Consider the following 20386-nt stretch of genomic DNA (forward strand, 5'->3'; position numbering starts at 1 on the left):
TATGTCCAGGCTCCACCCCAGAACTACTAAGTATCAGAAGCTTGAAGAAAAAAATCTGAAGCTCAAAAGCTTCCCAGTGTACAGGCAGGATGACGGCGGTTGTTCTAGAAGATCCTGCTACTCCAAGTCTGCAGCAACATCACCTGGACAGCACATTCTCAAGATGAACCTCAAATGAATCAGAATCTGCATGTTAACAAACTCCCCAGGTGACTGAGGAAGCAGCTCTGCTCTAGCTGGCAACTTACCAACAGACCACAGTTTCTCAGCCTTTACAGGAGACCTACGTGTGGGGTGGGTTTAGCCCCAAGTCCCAGCTCTGTCCCCAGAGGCTCATTCTACAGAGATGGGGCCACAAGGTTTTAAAAATTTGCATGTATTCCCCAACTAGTACCAGTGAGGTTAAATTTTTTTTACAATGTTGGTTAGCCAGTTAATTTCCTCTTATAAACAGTCTTTTACCAAAAAGGGAAAAATATCAGAACCAAGTGTATTAGTGTATGTGGCATGTAGTGGCTCCTGGAAGGAGGCTGGCACAGAGATGGACAGCTCTGCACCAGTGAGTGGAGTCTAAGATGTCCTCCTTTGTCCCAGTGAACTACTAGGAAGTTCCGAGGGCTCTCTGCTGTGAGGTTCCCAATGTCCACAAACAGTGAACCCTCCCTCCTTGGAAGAGCAGTCAGTTTAGTCATCAGGATGAGTTTTCAAATACAAAGTAAACTTTTCCAAATACAGGATGTTTTATTACTGAAAGAAAGTTGTCCGATCTGCCCCAGCCTCAGTTAGGGTGAGGAAACCCTCAGCAGGACAAGAGCAGGGCAGCAAGGTCTTCCTGCGGCAGTGTCAATTCACAGGCTCCATCGTGTTACACATGCCCTACAGGGTAACAGACCTTCCGATATTCTGGCAGGGAGGCAAGATGAGAGGAAGGCTTTTCAGGAGAAGGAAGACTGGTAAGCCAGCCCTGACCTCCAGAAAAGATGGAGTAGATGCTCAGTTTCCTATTATCAAAACTGACTGGAGTGCCATCTACCTACTGAGGTAAGGGCTTTCCTTAATTTACTCATTCTGTTTCCTATTTATTGAGTGCCTCTTAAAACCAGGCACTGTATGTGGTATTGAGGATATAATGATTAACAAAACAAAACAACAACAAAAATCCCCCATGATAGTGTACTTGATTCTCCAAAGTGGACAGGCCACAGAAACAAACATTTCCAAACGATGATACAAATAAAAATAAACTTACAACTGTAGGAAGTGCTGGGAAGAGAGGCCATGAACAGAACAGAAGCTTTCGCTCTCACAGAGACCTGGCCTTGGGGCAGCCCTGGTGGCACAGCGGTTTGGCGCCGCCTGCAGCCTGGGGTGTGATCCTGGAGACCCAGGATCGAGTCCCACATCGGGCTCCTTGCGTGGAGCCTGCTTCTCCCTCTGCCTGTGTCTCTGCCTCTGTGTGTGTGTGTGTGTCTCATGAATAAATAAATTTAAAATATTAAAAAAAAAAAAAAGAGAGAGAGAGAGACCTGGCCTTGGAGAAGGTTCCCTATGAAAGTAACATCTGAGCTAAGAGCTCACAAATAAGATGCAAGTAACTACACTTGTATGGCTAAAAGCAGAAGGAGCATTCCAGACAGGAGACCACACAGGCAGGCCTATGGGAGTGGGGTTAATATGGTCAGAGGGGGTATTGAGGGGCGTGAGGCAGGAATCAAACCACGAAGGGCCCTTTGAGACACAGAGAACGGATGCTGGGGGACCAGAGTGGGTGGCGGAGATCATGGAGGCAGCACTATAGTGGTGCAGGTGAGACACAAGGCACAAGATACAAGCTTGCCCTATATCTTCTCCATGGGACAGAAAAGGGTGCGGGGACTGCAAGCATGGGTGGGGCAGTCCACAGGGTATGTGTTTGTGCTGAGTGCTCCCAGCACTAAAACCTTGAGAAAGCTCCATTTTCCCTGATAACCACTAATTAAAGCTTCCTCCCCATGGAGTACCTAGGTGGCTCAGTCAGTTGGGGGTCCGACTCTTGGTTTCCAATCAGGGTTTTTGGGTTTTTTTGTAAGATTTTATTTATTTATTCATGAGAGACACAGAGAGAGAGGTAGAGACACAGGCAGAAGGAGAAGCAGGCTCCATGCAAGAAGCCCGATGTGGGACTTGATCCCAGGACTCTGGGATCATGCCCTGAGCCACCCAGGTAACCCCCCCCCCCCCAATCAGGTTCTGATCTCATGGGTTGTGAGATCAAGCCCCACTTCAGGCTCCACGCTCAGTGGCATGTCTGCTTGAAGATTCTCTCTCCCTCTGCCCCTCCCCCACTTGCTCACATTCCTGCACTCTCTGAAATAAAAAAATATTTAAAAGCTTCCTTCTCCACCTGCCTTTCTACCAAGTATATTTTTGATGTGCTGACAACTACACAAATACCAATGAATTTAATCAACATGTGCCAGGATTTTTAAAAAACAATTCTGAGAATGGGGATGCCTTCTATCAGTGTCAACATCGTACCATAAACTATCACCTCCTAGGTGCAGGGGTTTCTAACTTCTTTCTGAGCAAGAGCTAGCTTCCTCTTTTCATCCTTTGTGACAGGAAAGAGGGGAGGAGAAGAGAGGGAATGGGGAGGTGACACTTGCTCTGCAGGCCCCTCCCCACTGTCACTCCAGGTTGTGCTGTGTCAGGAAAGCTAACTTTATAAATGTTTGAGACTGATCCAAATCAAAACTGATGTGCTGAACAGGTCTGTGAGAACCATAAATACAAAAAGCTCCACAAAAATATAAATCTGTGAAACTGCTAGCAGGATATTGGGGAGTACATTCCAAAATGAGAAGTTTCAAGATTTCACAAAAGGAGTATACAGGGGCACTGGGGTGGCATAGTCAGTTATGTGTTCAATTCTTGGTTTTGGCTCAAGTCATGATCTTGCGGTTGTGAGATCAAGCCCTGCATTTGGCTCAGCACTCAGTGAGGAGTCTGCTTGAGATTCTCTCTCTCCCTCTGCCCCTCCTGCTCATGTGCATATTCTCTTTCAAATAAATAAATAAATCTTTAAAAAAGAAAAGGATTATGCAGAGTCATCCCTTAAAAATGAAGGTCAAATCACATCACGCCTCTGCTCAAACTACTCCTCGCTGCACCATAAATTCTGAAAGTCTCCTCCCCGAAACCATCTAACTACCTTTCTCTGCCCTGACCTCACCCCCTACTACTCTGCCAGTTGATGGTTCCTCCCCAGCCCCTGGACTCCTTGCTATTCCTCACAGAAGCCAGATAAGACTCCATTTCAGGGGCTTTGCCTCTACTGTCTCCAGTGCCTGACCACCCCTCCCCACCAACACCTCCAGCACCCCCTTAGCCCTGTGTGATCTATGTTTCTCCATAGTACTTACTACCTTTTAATATGTTCTAATCACTCATTTATTTTATCATTGTTTTCATCCCACCAGAGTGAAAGTTCCAAGAGGGCAGGGATTTTTAGGCTCTTTGTTAACTGTTGTATCTCCAGTAGCCAGGACATTACCTGGCACATGGCAGCCACTCAAAGAATTCTTTTTTTAAAAGATTTATCCATTCATTTGAGAGAGAGAGAAAGAGTGTACACCCAGTGACGGAAGGTTAAAGGGGGAGAGAGAGAAGCAGATTCCCCACTGAGCAAGACTCCAAGATCATGAGCCGAAACCAAGAATCGCACGCCTAACCAGCTGTGCCACCCAGGCACCCCACCACTCAAAGATTTTTGCTGAATAAATGAAGTGCTAAGTAAAAGGAAAGAAAATACACAATATAAATTAAAAAATGGGGATCCCTGGGTGGCGCAGCGGTTTGGCGCCTGCCTTTGGCCCAGGGCGTGATCCTGGAGACCCAGGATCGAATCCCACATCGGGCTCCCGGTGCATGGAGCCTGCTTCTCCCTCTGCCTATGTCTCTGCGCCTCTCTCTCTCTCTCCCTCTGTGACTATCATAAATAAATAAAAATTTAAAAAAAAAAAATAAATAAATAAATAAATAAATTAAAAAATGCCTCTAATAATTTTACTTAGACTATAATGGAGGAAAACAAAGACACAAATTCACTTTTAAATGTTTTAAGGGACATCTTAAGGGTTTTTTAAGTATAGTATTGACATGGAAAACATGGAGCTCTCCTACATTGCTGATGGGAGTGTAAATAGTGCAGTCACTGTGAAAAACATTTTGTACTATTTGACCCAGCAACTCTACCCCTAGGTGTGTGAACACACACAACACACGAAATGGAAACATTATATGTTTCCATATATATTCCACACATATATGTGCATGTATAAACATATATACATACATATATACGAGAGAAATGGAAACATAAAACCTTATAAACAAATGTTTATAGCAGCATTATTCATAATAGCTGATCAACTGATGAGTGGATAAATAAAATGTGGTCTATCCATACCCTGGAATATTATTCAGCAATAAAAAAGAATGGAATTCTGATACATGCTACAACATGGATGACCCTTGACAACATTATGCTAAGTGAATAAGCCACACATAAAGACCACTTGTTATCGGATTCCATTTATATGAAATCTTGAGAATATGTCAACTATGGAGATAGAAAGTAGATCAGAGGTTGCCTAGGGCTGGGGGTGGTGAGGGCACATGTGGAGCAACTATTAAGGGGTATGAGGCTTCTTCTGGAGCTGATGAAATTGTTCTAAAATTGACCATGGTGATGGCTGCACAACCCTGTGAATAGATACTGTATATTTCAAATGTGTGAACTGTATGGCATGAGAATTCTACCTCAATGAAGCTGTTAAATAAAAAAAAAAGCACTGAATGCTTACCTTACACAGACTTTATAGCCTTCATTGACACTCACTGCTTTGTACTTGACGTTGCCTTTGGTCCGCTCCAATTCCCAACACCAATCCTTAAGGGTGTCAAACATTACAGTATAGTTCTTGGGATCAGTGGCTAGCAAAACAAATTTAAAAAGACAAAATCTTGTGTAAAGTACAGGTATTTTAATGATGTGAAAGTGGATTTGTAAGCCCTAATTTTGTTCACTAAGCCCATTTTTATCCAAGCACAGCAAGGTCACTGATTAATCCTAACCTTGTTCTTTTTTTTTTTTTGTCATTAACCCAAAATTATGACTAAGGGTCTGTCTTTTTATACTGGAAGAAAGGAGGTGTTCTTGTTCCACTCCTTGCAAAAGTAATTTATAGCTACATTTTCAGTCATCTGACCATGAGATAATTTATATAACATAAAAGATGCTGTGAAGCACCAGAAGACAGGCTTGGCACAGATGCTAAAATAATAAAATATTTTCAGCCCTACGAATATGTGCATAAGATGGCAAACTCATTTGAATAGCATGTCAGGTCCCTGAATGTAAATCCTCCTTCAATTTGAAGATGTACTGCCAACAAGAGGATTTTCCAGTGTGACAGTTATTAAAGGGCATCATCAGATCACACAGCTGTGGGAGGGTAAGGGTTAGATGGAGTCTTCTGCCCCTCACCCTGCCCTGCTATTGCTACCTGCTAGGAGGAAATGTCCAGGAGCACTATTCCTGCAGCCCAGCAGATGTGTTCTTGGTCTTCTCCCAAGCCAAGGACTGCTGGGTGACACACACCAAAATAGTCTCAGCTTTTTAAACAAATAAGTTAGTTCAAGTCCTTGCACATCTAAAAAAAGCCAAGCGTTTTGGGGAAATAGTGTTTGATAAAACTCCTCCGTGCTATTTTATTTCATTAAAATAAAACCAGATTATAGTACACAAGAGAATAAGAATAATGATAAAAACAGTAGTTAAGCTTACATAGCACTTAGGTGTGTGCCAGGCACTGTTCTGAGCATACTACATTTTATTAACTCAATCTTCACAATCCTACAGGGTAGGGTAATATTAATTTCTCCATTTTACAGATGTGGCACAGAAAGGTCATGAAGTTGCCTAAGGTCACAGAGTTAGGCAATGGCAGAACTGGAATCCAAACCCAAGCAGCTGTAAAGGATAAAGTAATAGACACCAAAAAAATTTCCCAGTGGACACAAATATTTGTAACATGCTATTCAAGAGTAGATCATTCTTTTAGCAACACAGGTAAGTCCTTCCCTAAAATGCCATGTCCCAGAGTATTCAGGACCTTTCAGCCAAAGCACTTTTTGTGAATTATCAAGCTAGAAAGTAACTAAAGATGTTCAGTTTGCAAAGTACCCACCTCTACAAACTGCTGCTCCATGCAAAAGCTAACTGGTCAATTAGCATCTATCACTTATAACATTTACTTCTCCAAAAATGGGGACTGGAAGGAGGATTTTTAAAAAGATGGAAAACAGAATAAAAGATGACACATATCCTGGGCCTTGTGGCGCGCGCACGCGCACACACGCAGCAGCGCACACACACACACACACACACACACACACACCACAAAGTGAAGAAACTGCCAGAGTCAATCAAGGTAAGGGTTTTGGAACACAGACCAACATAGTGTTGGGGAGTTAAGAAACTGTCCTATGCTGAATCTGAACCAAGAGTCAGGATATAAGGAAGACGTAGAATTCCTAAAAACAGAGTATTATTTTTCAAATGTAAACCCAATAAATGTTTATATAAATTATAGTAATTAATAAGTTATATTTTGTATATCTCATATTGCAACAAGCTGTGGTAAGCCAGTTACTCAGCACTTATACCTATAGCTACAGTGAAAACATCTGTCATTCACAAAGATGAACTTACTGAATTAAGAAACTAATTTTTTTAAAGATTTTATTTATTTATTCATGAGAGATACAGAGACAGAGAGAGGCAGAGATGCAGGCAGAGGGAAAAGCAGGCTCCATGCAGGGAGACTGATGCGGGACTTGATCCTGGGGCTCCAGGATCACGCCCTGAGCCGAAGGCAGGCACTAAACTGCTGAGCCACCCAGGGATCCCCAAGGAACTAATTTTATGTTCAGTCTAACAGTAAAGCCAGCACTATCTTAAGTTAGTGCAATTCTCTGAACATAATCCACCCTGAATAATATGCAGTTATACTTTCAATTAACCCTCACTTAACTGACTGCACCCTATGTGCCATGCATTTAACAATTTATAATCTTCACAACACTTTAATAGAGGCTTTAACACCGCTGTTTTTAAAATGAGAAAACAGATGCCCCAAGAATTTAGTGTCAGCCCCAGGATCACATAGCTATTGAGCAGCTGGGCAAGGATTTGAACTCTGGTGGGACAGACCCCAAAATTCACAGCTTTTCTACTAAGTCACCAAAATGTAACCTTTTCTCTCAGATATCTACATTTCTACACATGCTGAGCCCTCTGCCTAAAATACTCCTCCATGACCACATGCCCACATTCTCCACTATCAGCTCCGGCACAGCCTGTGATAGCCTGTAATAGCCTGTGAAAGCCTCCCTCCTCCGGTGTGACCAGCCCCTCCACCAGAGAACACATCTCTCGGCTGTCTGTGCTTGACGTGATGCTCATAGAAGACAAGGATTTAGTCCTATCGACTTCCATCCCCACGGCCGTGACCCATATCAAGTGTTCAAAATGTTGACCAAATAAGCAGTTCAATTCTGCACTCCAGAAAGCCCCATGTCTGTTGTTAAACTAACATACCACTTCCCTGATGAAAAGTACATAGTACAGAATCATTCAACATCAACGTGATGTTAAGATTGACCAGCAGAGTGAGTAAACAAACCGAGGAGAAGGATGGAGAGGAAGGGGAAGACAGACATCTGGGAAAACACTGTATAGTGCTAGGCATTAGTAACAGCTAATCGACCAAAGTTTCTTAGTTAAAAGACTGCTCCCTTTTGCAGTGAATCAAATGGAAAACATTTGGAATTTTAAGTTTTGTAAGCATACTTGTGTTGTCAGATACTCTCTCACATACAACTGTTCCATTCCCCCAAAATATTTGCTACAGAGCATGTTCTGGTTGTTTAAAAGCTTTCTAGGGATCCCTGGGTGGCTCAGCGGTTTAGCACCTGCCTTTGGCCCAGGGCCTGATCCTGGAGTCCACATTCGAGTCCCACATTAGGCTCCCTGCATGGAGCCTTGCTTCTCCCTCTGCCTGTGCCTCTGCCTCTCTCTCACTGTGTCTCTCATGAATAAATAAATAAATAAAATCTTAAAAATAAATAAATAAAAATAAAAGCTTTCTAGAATGCAAGACATTCTCTAGAGTGTTATGAAATGAAATTAAATATATTAAGGTGGAAAAAAACAAACAAGGATAAACATGGATTATTTTAAACTTGTCTGAATTTTGTTTCTCCAGTCTCACATTACCATTATAATATGCTGATTTTATCTTTCATAAGAAACAATCAAACCGATAGTCCCTCACAAAAAAGTAAATAAACCTAAAGATAAGTTAAAAAGCAACAAAGATCACAGGGGGAAAAAAAAGGCGAAACTTTTTTAAAAAAGGGAACTTGAATGACCTACCCAAGCAAGAGGCAATCAATTGCTAGGAAAGAGGAAAAAGAAACTCATGGATGGGTTTTTGCCTGCTATTTTCATGTAGGAATTTAAAAGGTTTGCCTACCTGCAAATGAGAACCCAGGAGACTCACCTGTATTGTTTTGTGCAGCAGCTGCATAGGAAAACAGAAATAATCTTTTAAGCAGCTTAGGAGCTTGGGTATGATGAATTATGCCACTGACAATCTAGAAAAGAATCAAACAATGGATAAGTCATGCTTTTGGCAGATAAATACTAAGTTGTCTAGGTTTCAGTCATGCTAATAGGCTCCTCTGGGCAGCAGAAAACTCCAAGGTCACTATGATATTATCTTTTGGAATAATTCCAGACAAACAGAATGTTAACAATTTTGTCAGGTTTTTTAAGAGCTTTGAATTACTAGGGAAATTTTAAAGATTTTACTTACTCATTTTTTTTAATTTTTATTTATTTATGATAGTCACACAGAGAGAGAGAGAGAGGCAGAGACACAGGCAGAGGGAGAAGCAGGCTCCATGCACCGGGAGCCCGACGTGGGATTCGATCCCGGGTCTCCAGGATCGCGCCCTGGGCCAAAGGCAGGCGCCAAACCGCTGCGCCACCCAGGGATCCCTACTTACTCATTTATTTGAGAGAGAGAGAGAGAGAGAGAGAATGAGCAGCGGAAGGAGTGGAGAAGGACAGAGAATCCCAAATAGACCGTGCCAAGTACAGAGCCTGAGGCAGGGCTTAATCCCATGACCCTAAAATCATGCCCTGAGCAGAAACCAAGAGTCGGATGTTCAACTGACTGAGCCACCTTCAGGCGGCCCTGAAGCACTAGGGAAATTGAAAAAAAAAAGTTGTTTTTTTATTTTTTTTTATTTTTTTATTCTATTTTATTTTTAGATTTGAGAGTGCTTTAATGGGGAGCGCTCCCAGGCGAGGTTCCATGACTCGGAGAGGTGGCCCGAGTCAGGGAAGTCGCCTATTTTTTTTTTTAAAATTATCCATTCATTTGAAAGAGTGAGAGCGCATGTGTGCATGGGGCTAAAGGGGAAGGAGCGAGGGACATAAGTAGACTCACTGTGGAGCCCGACGTGGAGCCTGATCTTACAACCCTGAGATCACTACCTGAACCAAAGTCAAAAGAGTCAGGCACCCAATCAAATGAGGCACCTTGGCACCCCTCAATTTCTAGGGAAATTTTAAAATCAGTCTCATTCCTCAGAAACAAGGTGCTACAAACACTTAAGTGCCATATGCAGATACTCTAAAAATCTGACACATCAGAGACATAGAGCTAATATCAGACAAGAATCAAGACACTTAAATATTCTGATCCACTTGTGGCCTTCAGGACCTTCTTCTAGAAGATCAGAGAAAAAAACCAATCCATTGTGCTTTTGGTTTAAAGTTTCCAAACAAAAGTAAGTTTGGACAGATGACTAAAAACATCATTTAAAATGAAGTTTCTGGCTTCTCAAGGACTTTCCCCTGACTACATCACTCTTTTCCTGCTCAGAAGAGATACTGGAGTCATGTTCATTATTCTAACTGAAGTACCACACTCTCTGAAAGAAAACCAAGGAGTTACCTGTAAGTGTGTTTAACTCAACTGTCACTAGAACAACAGATGACCGGCCCCTGTTCAGGTTTTCCCGGATGGATTTAGTATGACCATGGCAAGTCTGAGACCTTCAATACCTCAGTAAGAGAAATCCTAGAAGTTACAGTGACCACTGTAACCAGTTCATCCAGTTATGTATTTTTACTTGCTGCAGCAATGAGACTTTTTTCTTTAGTGTCCAAAATCACAGGCCTCATTTGTTAACTTGGCTTTGCCTGTGGGCCACATGTACCTCTTCCTCCTCCCACCTACTTCTACTACTTCCCAGATATGAACTCCTCCATTTCAGGAGTTGGGGGTTTCTGCTACTACTGTTTGGAGAGACTGTCAGATGTGGGAGGAGAGGCTTGCCTCCTGACCTTGGTACCACCTCCCATCCTTCAGAGGTACCAGGAATAAAACCATCATGACCTGAAGGATTAAAGGTAGTATATGTCAACCTAATATGCAGGCTTGCTTCACCAAATTCTCTCTCAATTCTAATCAAAGCATATATGATTATAAAGCAATTTCAACTATAGAGAGTGAAATGCTCCCCCTCCACTTCCTTGCAATATAAGCAACAAGTAAGAGCTAGTGGGGACACTGATGGAAAGGAAACCTACAAATACATGCAACTAGTTACCCTTTTGACTTCCTCTTCTTTTGTGTACCTCAGACCAAAGTGGAACACTCGAAGGTCTTTGCAGTGGATGATGAGTTTTTCAGGGTATTTCTTCAATTGTCCAAAAAGAGGTTTCTTTTTCTCATCAAACACTATACATCGATAATGAAATCGGGAAGGGAAATCATGTTATAAGTCAAAAGTTAATGTTGAGGAAACAAGGTAGACTATTAACACCTCTCAAAAGTGAGAGAAAAGGTGCTGTCTTCTAAATGGCACTATCAGCAGGGACCCCACCCTGGCTCTCTAACTCCAGAAGCTAAGATTATAAAAGATGGAAGGGGGTCACTAAGGACATGCTGTCAGGACAGTGGAACCTTGGGTTTATGGACAGGGGCTCTCCTGACACTTCCCTCCCTGCCACAAAGTTTGGACCACACAGCACCTACTGGTGTCGAGATCATCATAAAAGGCTACTGAATAATTTCTAAAAAAGCCCTACTGCAGAAAAAGAGAAGTGAAGCATAAAGAGGCTTGACCCTTAGCAGAAAAGACTCAGAATGCAGTGCAACAAACCTTTATCAGATTAGTCTTTGGAGTAAAACCTACACAGGTAACACAGACAGCCACAAGTATGATCTAGCATATATGATGGCACTGCAGAATAGTAGAACAGGTTCTAAATTCAAGTCTAAACTCCTCTAGCTAAGTGGTCCCAGATAAGCCACTTCACATCTCAATTTTATCATTCATACAACTGATATAAACAAAATAAATGTGTAAAGAAACTTTAGTAAACTGTAAAGGACCATATCATTATCATTTCAAAGGCTGGCAACACCCCAGAGGAAAAGATACTTACCTCCATAAATCTGATCAACGCAGTGGAGTGTGATGTCATTTTCTCCTATAACCTTATTCTTAAACTGGGCCTCCTAAAAGATTCAAAAGGAAACAACTGTGACTCCTTTCTATGCCCTATTAAACATTCATAGGCAGAACAAATCGCCATTCTCCAATTGCACATTAAGAAAAACAGAGATGGGGAGAAAGAAATGGGTGAAGGTGGTCAAAAGGTATAAACTGATGAACAAATCATGGGATGTAACATACAGCCTGGGGATTATAGTTAACAATACTGTATTATATACTTGAAAGTTGCTAAGAAAGATCTCATCATAAGGAAAACAAATTGGTAACTATATGACATAACAGATGTTAAGTAAACTTATTCCAGTATTCATTATGCAATATATACACATGTATCAAATCACTGTTATACTCCTTAAAATAATACATTATATGTTAATGATATCTTAAAAAAAACTGGGGAAAAAATTGAGTGTACACTCTAAAAAACAAACAGGGAAATGGAGCCACATTCTCTAGGAAAGGGAAGATGAAATGTGCAAGGAAAGCTGGTAAGCACTTTTTTCCAAACCCAGGCATGACTTGCCATTCCTGGGCTGGCCCCAGGTGAACCAGCCATGCCATACACAATCATTTTGAGAGGTTAAGATTACTCTACATAAATGCAAACTAGGGATCCTTGGGTGGCACAGCGGTTTAGCGCCTGCCTTTGGCCCAGGGCGCGATCCTGGAGACCCAGGATCGAATCCCACGTCGGGCTCCCGCTGCATGGAGCCTGCTTCTCCATCTGCCTATTCTCTGCCTCTCTCTCTCTCTCTCTCTCTCTCTCTCTCTCTCTCTCTCTCTGTGACTATCATAAATAAATAAATTTTTTTAAAAAAGTTAGTAAAATTGTTAAAAAAAAAAAACATAAATGCAAACTAGTGAATGACAGCTACATGAAGCCAGGCTTAGGAAGAAAACACTGAAAGATTCAAGTTTCTGTGAATGCTGTCCTTATGTGTACAGGACACGGAGCCAAGCCATGAGAGCGGACGGCAGCACAGAAGGCCACGCTCCAAGGCAGCAAGGATGGGCTGGGACAGCTGGGTTTGCATCAACATACAGCGCTCCCTGAGTGGTGCAGGTCTTCTCCCTCGTCCCACTGCCCATTCTCCGCAAGTTGAGACAAGTCTTACAAGGACACCGCTACTCAGGGCAAAGTAAACCCAAATTCAAGCGCTGCATTCAGCATCAGTTTCACAACTGAACTCAGTTCCTGAATTTGAGGGGCAGGAAACAAAGGGAACTTGTATATTTGGGGAGATGTGATTCCAGTGAATGCTACCTACTGTGATGAAATACAGAAAAAAAACAAGAAGTTGACAGTGTCAACCTCTGAAGGCAGATGCAAGCCAGTGTGACTTGAGGCACTGGAGGGAAATTTTAGAGTGGTCCTACCCCTGAAGAGAGATCCCAAGGGATAGAGAACAATATAACAGTGAGGACTTCTGTCCTTTGTGTTTAATGTGTGTTGGGGGTGGGGAGGGAGACAGAGTAATTGCAGAGCTGAGGAAAAAGATGATGGAGACACAACTGCACTGCTCCCCCCAACTCAGCCAAATACAGCTCGCACACACATCATTATCCAACGCAGATTCATCATCGCCCAAGAAGGCAATCTTGAAGTCTGTGCACACAAGTTTCCCATAGATCCCGCGCTGACAGGAATCCTCCTGGACATACTTCAGCACTGTACTGGCTTCACAAAGCAACTGTTCACCTGATGGAAACCAAAACAAGTCCTCATTAGAGTCCTCAGGGAATACGCAGTATGCAAACACTAAAGGGCTTCCCCAGCTCTATGCACAGTAAAGACAAACACATGATATATGGCGGCCCTTCAGAACTCCACACTTGGCAGCACAGCAGGAGCTGCAAATGCCAGGAACGAAGATGAAGCAGAGTAGAGACCACCGATAAGTAAAACCAAAATGGCTCAGCTACACCTCCACACAGTGCAGTTCCCTATCTTCTCACTGTGAATAAGGAACATTTCCAATACATGGAAATGATCTCAGCGATGCTTGCAAGTGCAGACCTCAGTGTTCCTGTCACTTGGGCCCAAGCAGGCGTTCCACAGAAGTGATCCCCTAAATGAATGAAATGAGCAAGGCTCTAGAATATGGAGCTCCAGCCTGAGTTGTGGTGAGAGTGGACCATCATCTCTCACTCCGGAACTGCTGAGAGAAAGCAGGGTGGCTCCCCAGCCACAGGGCTTACAGGCAGCTTCCTCAGACAAGAGGTGCAGCAAGACCACACGCACTCTGGCTCCACAGACAAGGATGGGAGGAAAAGGGAGGTCAGAGGTTTGTGGGAAAAAAGTGGTTTCCTCTCTTTCTTAGTTGGAGGCTATTTCCTCTCAGTGTGTCACCTTTCCTGCTCCATCTGAGGTGCCCGGCCTACACGAGCAGCTCTATTTCCTGGAGATAGAGGGGACTTCTTCTCTTTACAGTTGAGATGAGGATTTCAGGATAAGTAAGCATTCACTGCTCCCTGGAAGCAGAGAAGTTCATGAGGGCTGGACATTTGGATGAGAGCAAGAGATGGGTAGGGAAGAAATAAAAAACCAAGTGCAAATGTTTTGTAACAAAAAAGAAAAAGAATTTTCTTCTCTTTCAACAGATAACTATCTCCCCTCAGAATCCCTCTGGATATTATCTTCAATGTCTTTCCATTTATTTTTGGACTCAAAATTCACTTGGTCTAACTTTAAAATGAAAATAAAGAAGAGTGTCAGACACTGAGACTATGAAGGGATGCCTCTCATGGTGTATGTTTCCATCTCCCAAGGAGTTAATTACTCAGGAAATATGGGAGGTGGCTCAGTCACCAGGGCAGCTTCCAGAGGGACCACAGAGCTTGAAGAAAACAATGAATTGGGGCCTCATTAGGGTTTAAAATAGTTCCAGAAAAAGTGCCTCAACTAGTTCAAGATAGAAGATATGTGAATAAGACTTCCCGTGCTTTCAACTCCTAATGTGAAACAGCTTTTAATAGTGAGTATCTCCCTAAGCCCAAGCAAGCCATGTCAGTCCGTGGCCATGCACTGGCAACTAGAGACACCGGAACGCATTGGCTAATACAACATCCCGTGAGGCTCTGCAAGCTTGACGTGCTGCACCATAGCTATCAGCTCACATGTGCAGAGTCTTAAATCATGGGAGGCAGGAGCTGAAAGATCATGCTCTAGTCTGGGAAATGGAGGCTGCACATCTAGAAGAGTCCTCAGGTAATACAGAGAATGGGAGAAGGTAACACTAAAATGAAAGTTAGTTTCAGGATCTATGACCCAAGAAAAGGAAGGACAATGTGGTATATGAATTAAGGTTTAAGTCATTATTGTAAAACAAGCAAACAAAAAAAAAAAAAAAAAAAAACCCTCTGAAACTTAGAAATATATATATTTTTTTAATTCCAGGATCCCAATATATTTACCAAAGGTGGATCAGTCAGTAACTTGTATATATTCATATTCTCTCAACAAACTGGAATAAGACAAAAAAAGTACCAAAATGAGACCTTTATTGGTTTAGGGAAATATACCTTAAAAAACTGACAAAAAAAGCTACTTGGATTAGAAAAAAGAAAATGGAAGAAGAACTGAATGCACAGCCCCCAGGAGAGCCCGCACACAGTTAAGGGGATACAACCATCAAGTAATTTCTGTTTCTGAATTCACAAATGATTAAAGCTTAACCTCAGGTACAGAGTCTCTCTTCCATCTCAAAAATAACTAACCAATTCAGACTCTTAGTGATGATGTCAGAATAAAGACCCTGCAGGCTCAGGGTTAGTAAACCCCAAGGCTGCCTGGCACTTACACGCTCAGATATGTAAGCAGAGACCACAGGTGAGGCCACCCACCAAGGCTTGCCTGGGGAGGCCTAGGCAGCTGTGCTAGTCCAAGGCAGCTACACCTAGGCAGCAGGAAGAGCATGTGAGATGTAAGGCTCTGTGGGGGACCAGGATTTCCTGAGTGAGGACCAGAATACTGGATGCCTCCAGATACAGTGACCTGAAAAAGGCCTAATTTGCTTGTGAAAGAGGTGAATTTCCCAGGTTTATTTTCATCAGCTTGGGTGGAGAGGAAAACAAGAAAAATTCTTGGCAGATGCTGTAATACTCAAACCGGGTATGTAGTGATTTAACTAAAGATCTTGATATTTTTGTCTAACTCACGCTGTTAGAAGCTTTCTGGATGAAAACAAAGGAGTTTATATATAGCAATACTAGGGATGACATCATATATCACTGGCTTTGAGTTGCACATGAGGTCTGAAGCTAACAGGACCGTTACCTGGCAACAAGTGAAGAGTTACTTCCTTCTCTGTTACTTCCTTCTCGTTTGCGTGAATTTCCTAAAAGAGAAGAACAAATGGTAATATTTTTCTTTGTTTAAGGACTCAACATGAATAACAAAGTCGTCTTTCAGAATACACACTAAAACATACCCTCAGGATTTTTTTGACAAGCTACTTTTTAAAAATATATTTTTAGGGACACCTAGGTGGCTCAGCGGTTGAGCATCTGCCTTTGTCTCAGGGTGTGATCCCAGGATCCTGGGATTGAGTCCCACATTGGCTCCTGCGAGAAGCCTGCTTCTCCCTCTGCCCATGTCTCTGCCTCTCTCTGTCTCTCATGAATAAATAAATAAAATCTTTAAAAAATGTATTTTAACTAAAGGAAGACAGAGAATTCCAGAAAATTAGTTCAATGTACTAAATTATTTAGGATTGACAACTATTAGTTATCCCCAGTGGAGGGACCGGGAGGGGACAACTCCCTACCTAAAAGAACAAATGTCACAGAAAGTAAGGCAGCTCCAATACAGAGTCAGAAAGGGAATGAGAGACATTCCACAGCATGACTCCTCTCTTCCTCCAGTGAGAATCAAGATAAAAAACAAATAATGATTATGTGTTCTTGAGAGAAAATGGACATATGTAAAGGGCTTGAAGAAAAGAAAAGGAAAATATGAATGTGTCAAGCAAGTCAGTACTGACCCATCTACTCTGTAACATACCAAGACTCAGGGAAGACAGAGGGCAACACTCCAAATTACCTAAAACCACAAGGTGGTGCAATGGGATACAATCACTTCTAATAAGGAATCCAGGCCAGGTTCTATGTCACTTGTTTCTTTTTTTTTTGGGGGGGGGGAGGGTTAAAAGATTTTATTTACTTATTCATGAGAGACTGAGAGAGAGGCAGAGACACAGGCAGACGGAGAAGCAGGCTCCATGCAAGGAGCCTGATATGGGACTCGATCTCGAGACCCCGGGATCACGCCCTGTTTATTGGGTATTCAAAGATAATTAGCAGTCCTTAATGAACTAACAGAACAAAGCAAAGGTCGTAAATGGAGGTTAACATAACAAAGAGAGTTTGGTGGGTCTCCTAAGGCAATCCACCACACCATCTATTAAGTAGTCTTGCCAAAATATCTATCCCCAAGTGGCCTGAGTTTCTTTTCTTTTTTTTAAAGATTTTGTTATTTGACAGAGAGAGAAAGCCAGAGAGCACAAGCAGGGGGGAAGGCAGAGGGAGAGGGAGAAGCAGGCTCCCTGCTCAGAAGGAAGCCTGATGTGGGGCTTGATCCCAAGACTCTGGGATGATGACCCGAGCCAAAGAAGGCAAACGCTTAACCAACCGAACCACTCAAGTACCCTGTCAGCCTGAGTTTCTATGTCAATCCACCAATTTATAAGAAACACTAGGACAGAAAACCATGTTAAATGACACCATGGAGATGCAACCAGTCAAATCTTAACTGTGGAAAATTTTTGCAACACAACCAGCTTTGTTAACACAATCAGATTGAATGAGTTTTGTTTTTGTTCTTTGGCGTGAGGCTCTGGGTGGTAGGAGTTCCCTGAAGTTGGGAATTCAGGCTGGAATGTGGCATTAAAAGAAACCTGGGCACAGCTGAAGCAGGAAGAAGCTAGACAGCCTATCTTGAGGGTGAAGAAGAAAATCAGAGCTATTTCAGAGAATCCATTTTTTTAAAGATTTTATTTATTTGAGATAGCGTGAGCACAAGCAGGGGAAGGGGCAGAGGGACAAGCAAACTCCCCAGTGAGTGCAAAGGGGCGGGAGCCCAGGACCCAGGGATCATGACGTGAGCCAGGGTCAGACATTTAATGGACTGAGCCACCCAGGTGTCCCTCAGAGAACCGATTTTAAGTATGGTGTATTTTAGAGATGTTTAATGTTCACATTCCCAAAAGATGCCAATAAACTAAGTCCTGAAGAGGCAGTGCTTCTTAGATTTGGGGAGTGTCATATCATCCGGGGATCCTGTTACCTCTACGCATAGGCACTTTTCACAAGTGTAAGAAAATCAAAGTGCTAGGGATGCAGCTTGGGCCCCTGGTTTTGCAAAAAGCTCCCCAGATGATTCTGATGCATTGCACTAGGTTGTCCATCTTGCATATAGAAATGCTACGAGTGTTTTGGTAATTTAGAAATTCTCATGGAGTTTTCATCATCTGTCATTGGCACAGAACTAAATTAAAGCACAATTATTTTTGACAGGTCTGTCATATTTCTCACAGGAAAAAGCAAAACTAGTCATTAAGTTCAATCAGCTGTCAGAAAACTAGTGATCATCTTGACTAGTGCTTGAAATTCAGTTCAAACACTGCAGCCAGGGGCACCTGGGTAGCTCAGTGGTTAAGCGTCTGCTGTCCGCTGGGGTCATGATCCTGGGGTCATGGGATCAAGCCCCACATCAGGCTCTCTGCCTAGCAGGGAGCCTCCTTCTCCTTCCCCCTCTCCCTGCCGCTCCCCCTGCTAGTGCTCTCTGTCAAATAAATAAATAAATAAAATCATTAGAACAGCCAGCTTGGAGAGGACAACCCCACTGTTATGTCTGCAGAAGTAGCCTCTTCTGATGATAAAGAATTTATACTACTTAAAACTACCTACATCAATTCTTGAAATGGTTGGTGGAATTCTCTCTTTGCATTCCATAAACAAAACAAGCAGGAGGCACTTCTAGGGTTCTGTCCTACTGAAAACTTTCTTTCCACATACAACTATTCTCTGCTCCCCTATGTTCCTGGAGTGAACATGGCCTCCCCATCAAATGTCTGGGAAATGGACAGCGGCCCCTCAAAGAGCTAATTATTTTACGTCCCGAATTAATCTGGCTGAAGGTCTACAAGAAGTTAATCAAGTTGGCTGCTTAAACTATACCTTTGTAGACCTGGTCACACAGATCTGGTAAAGCAGAGAAAGCTGTTCTGCCGAGAATGAAAACCATGAAAAGGTTATGTGAGATAAAAGCCCCCTCCTCCAGACACACAAACAACCATGGCCTACACTCTCACGGCTTCCCAGGCTTTACTGAGGCCCAACCACATCTTTGGCCCACAGTTCCGTGAATTACACCTGCATCCCTCCAATAAATCCTTGTTTGCCTACATTAGGCATACAGTGGTTTCTGATTGTCACAAGGGAATTGACTTAGGTCTATTATGTTCAAAACAGAGAAACTGTAAATGACTAGAATCACATATTCAACATGTCAATGTACAATATAGCTACAGCTATAGGATTACAACCAACATCACAGCTGCTACCTCACAAGTAAGACTGGCAGCAAGGAGTCAGATGCCAGAACTAGCATCTACTGCAAGTGTGTAGATTTTAGAAGGACTGAGAACACATGAGGCCTCCAAACCACAAAGCAACATAGGATTTTGCCATCATTCAGCTGATTAGCCTTGTCATTTCTAAACTAAGTCATATATGTATTTGTATATACATACATATTTTAAGCAGAGGATGCTGGCTTCTAAAGGTAATTGAGGTTTGTTCATGGAAACAAAAGATTATAAGAACACAAAGGTAATTTATTTATTTTTTTAAAAGATTTTATTTATTTTTTCATGTGAGAGAGAGAGATAGAGACAAGCAGAGACACAGGTAGAGAGAGAAGCAGGCTCCATGAAGGGAGCCTGACGTGGTACTCGATCCCAGGACTCCAGGATCATGCCATGGGCCAAAGGCAGATGCTAAACCAGTGAGCCACCCAGAGATCCCCAACACAAAGGTAATTTAAATGAATTCCACCAAGTGCTAAGTGAACAGGCACCTGTGGTCCAGGAGGGGAACAGACAACACCAGCACTCTTGTACTACCACAGTACAACATGATGGATGTTATAAATAAGGGTACAGATGTGGAGCTCCCGGAGCACAAAAGAGGGGCCTAACTCCCCCAAAAGAGGGAGGAGAAGGGAGACTGTTCAAACAAGTGCTTCTACGCAAGTGGCTCTGAGGGAATGTGCAGTTCAAGGGGCGGTCAAGCAGAGAGAGGAGGGGCAAAGACACAGAAGCAAGTAATTCCGTAAGAGGTGTGAAAGAGGGCAGGGTGAGTGCTGGGCCTTAGGCCATTTAAGGAGCTTGGGCTTTATTCTGTGGGTAGTGGGGAGCACATGCAGGATTTCAAGCAGGGCAGTGAATTAAGCACATAGATTTTACTATCTCTGATACAGGTCTTCCAGGAAAAAGCACAGGACTAAGCACAGGACTAAATAGGTACCTGGGTGGGTTCTAGCCTACAGATATCAGAGGGGTCTTGGACAAGTTTCCCGGCCTCAATGTCCCCATCTAAAAGAATGGACTTAAGAGCCATATTGCCTGCCTTTTGAGATAATGCACAAGAGATCCATACAAGGTCAAAATTATGACCGTGAGGTGAGCCTGAGCATTTGTGTCTGGAAAGGAAGCAGGGTCCTTGACAGCTTTCCCTCACTAGAAAC

General features: G+C 42.7%; 1 protein-coding gene across 1 annotated transcript in view; it reads right to left on the reverse strand.

The window, feature by feature from the left end:
• Window positions 1-20386, reverse strand: part of MTMR12 (myotubularin related protein 12) — a 71794-nt gene that overhangs the window by 26272 nt on the left and 25136 nt on the right. The window contains exons 2-7 of the mRNA XM_055325406.1: window positions 15917-15977; window positions 13197-13339; window positions 11570-11642; window positions 10729-10859; window positions 8607-8700; window positions 4845-4974 (exon numbers count right to left, since the gene is read on the reverse strand). Coding sequence (XP_055181381.1) covers window positions 4845-4974; window positions 8607-8700; window positions 10729-10859; window positions 11570-11642; window positions 13197-13339; window positions 15917-15977 — 632 coding nt within the window. The remainder of the gene's footprint in view (window positions 1-4844; window positions 4975-8606; window positions 8701-10728; window positions 10860-11569; window positions 11643-13196; window positions 13340-15916; window positions 15978-20386) is intronic.

This window comes from Nyctereutes procyonoides, unplaced genomic scaffold (assembly GCF_905146905.1).
Source record: "Nyctereutes procyonoides isolate TBG_1078 unplaced genomic scaffold, NYPRO_anot_genome, whole genome shotgun sequence".
In the NCBI taxonomy this organism is placed as follows: domain Eukaryota; kingdom Metazoa; phylum Chordata; class Mammalia; order Carnivora; family Canidae; genus Nyctereutes; species Nyctereutes procyonoides.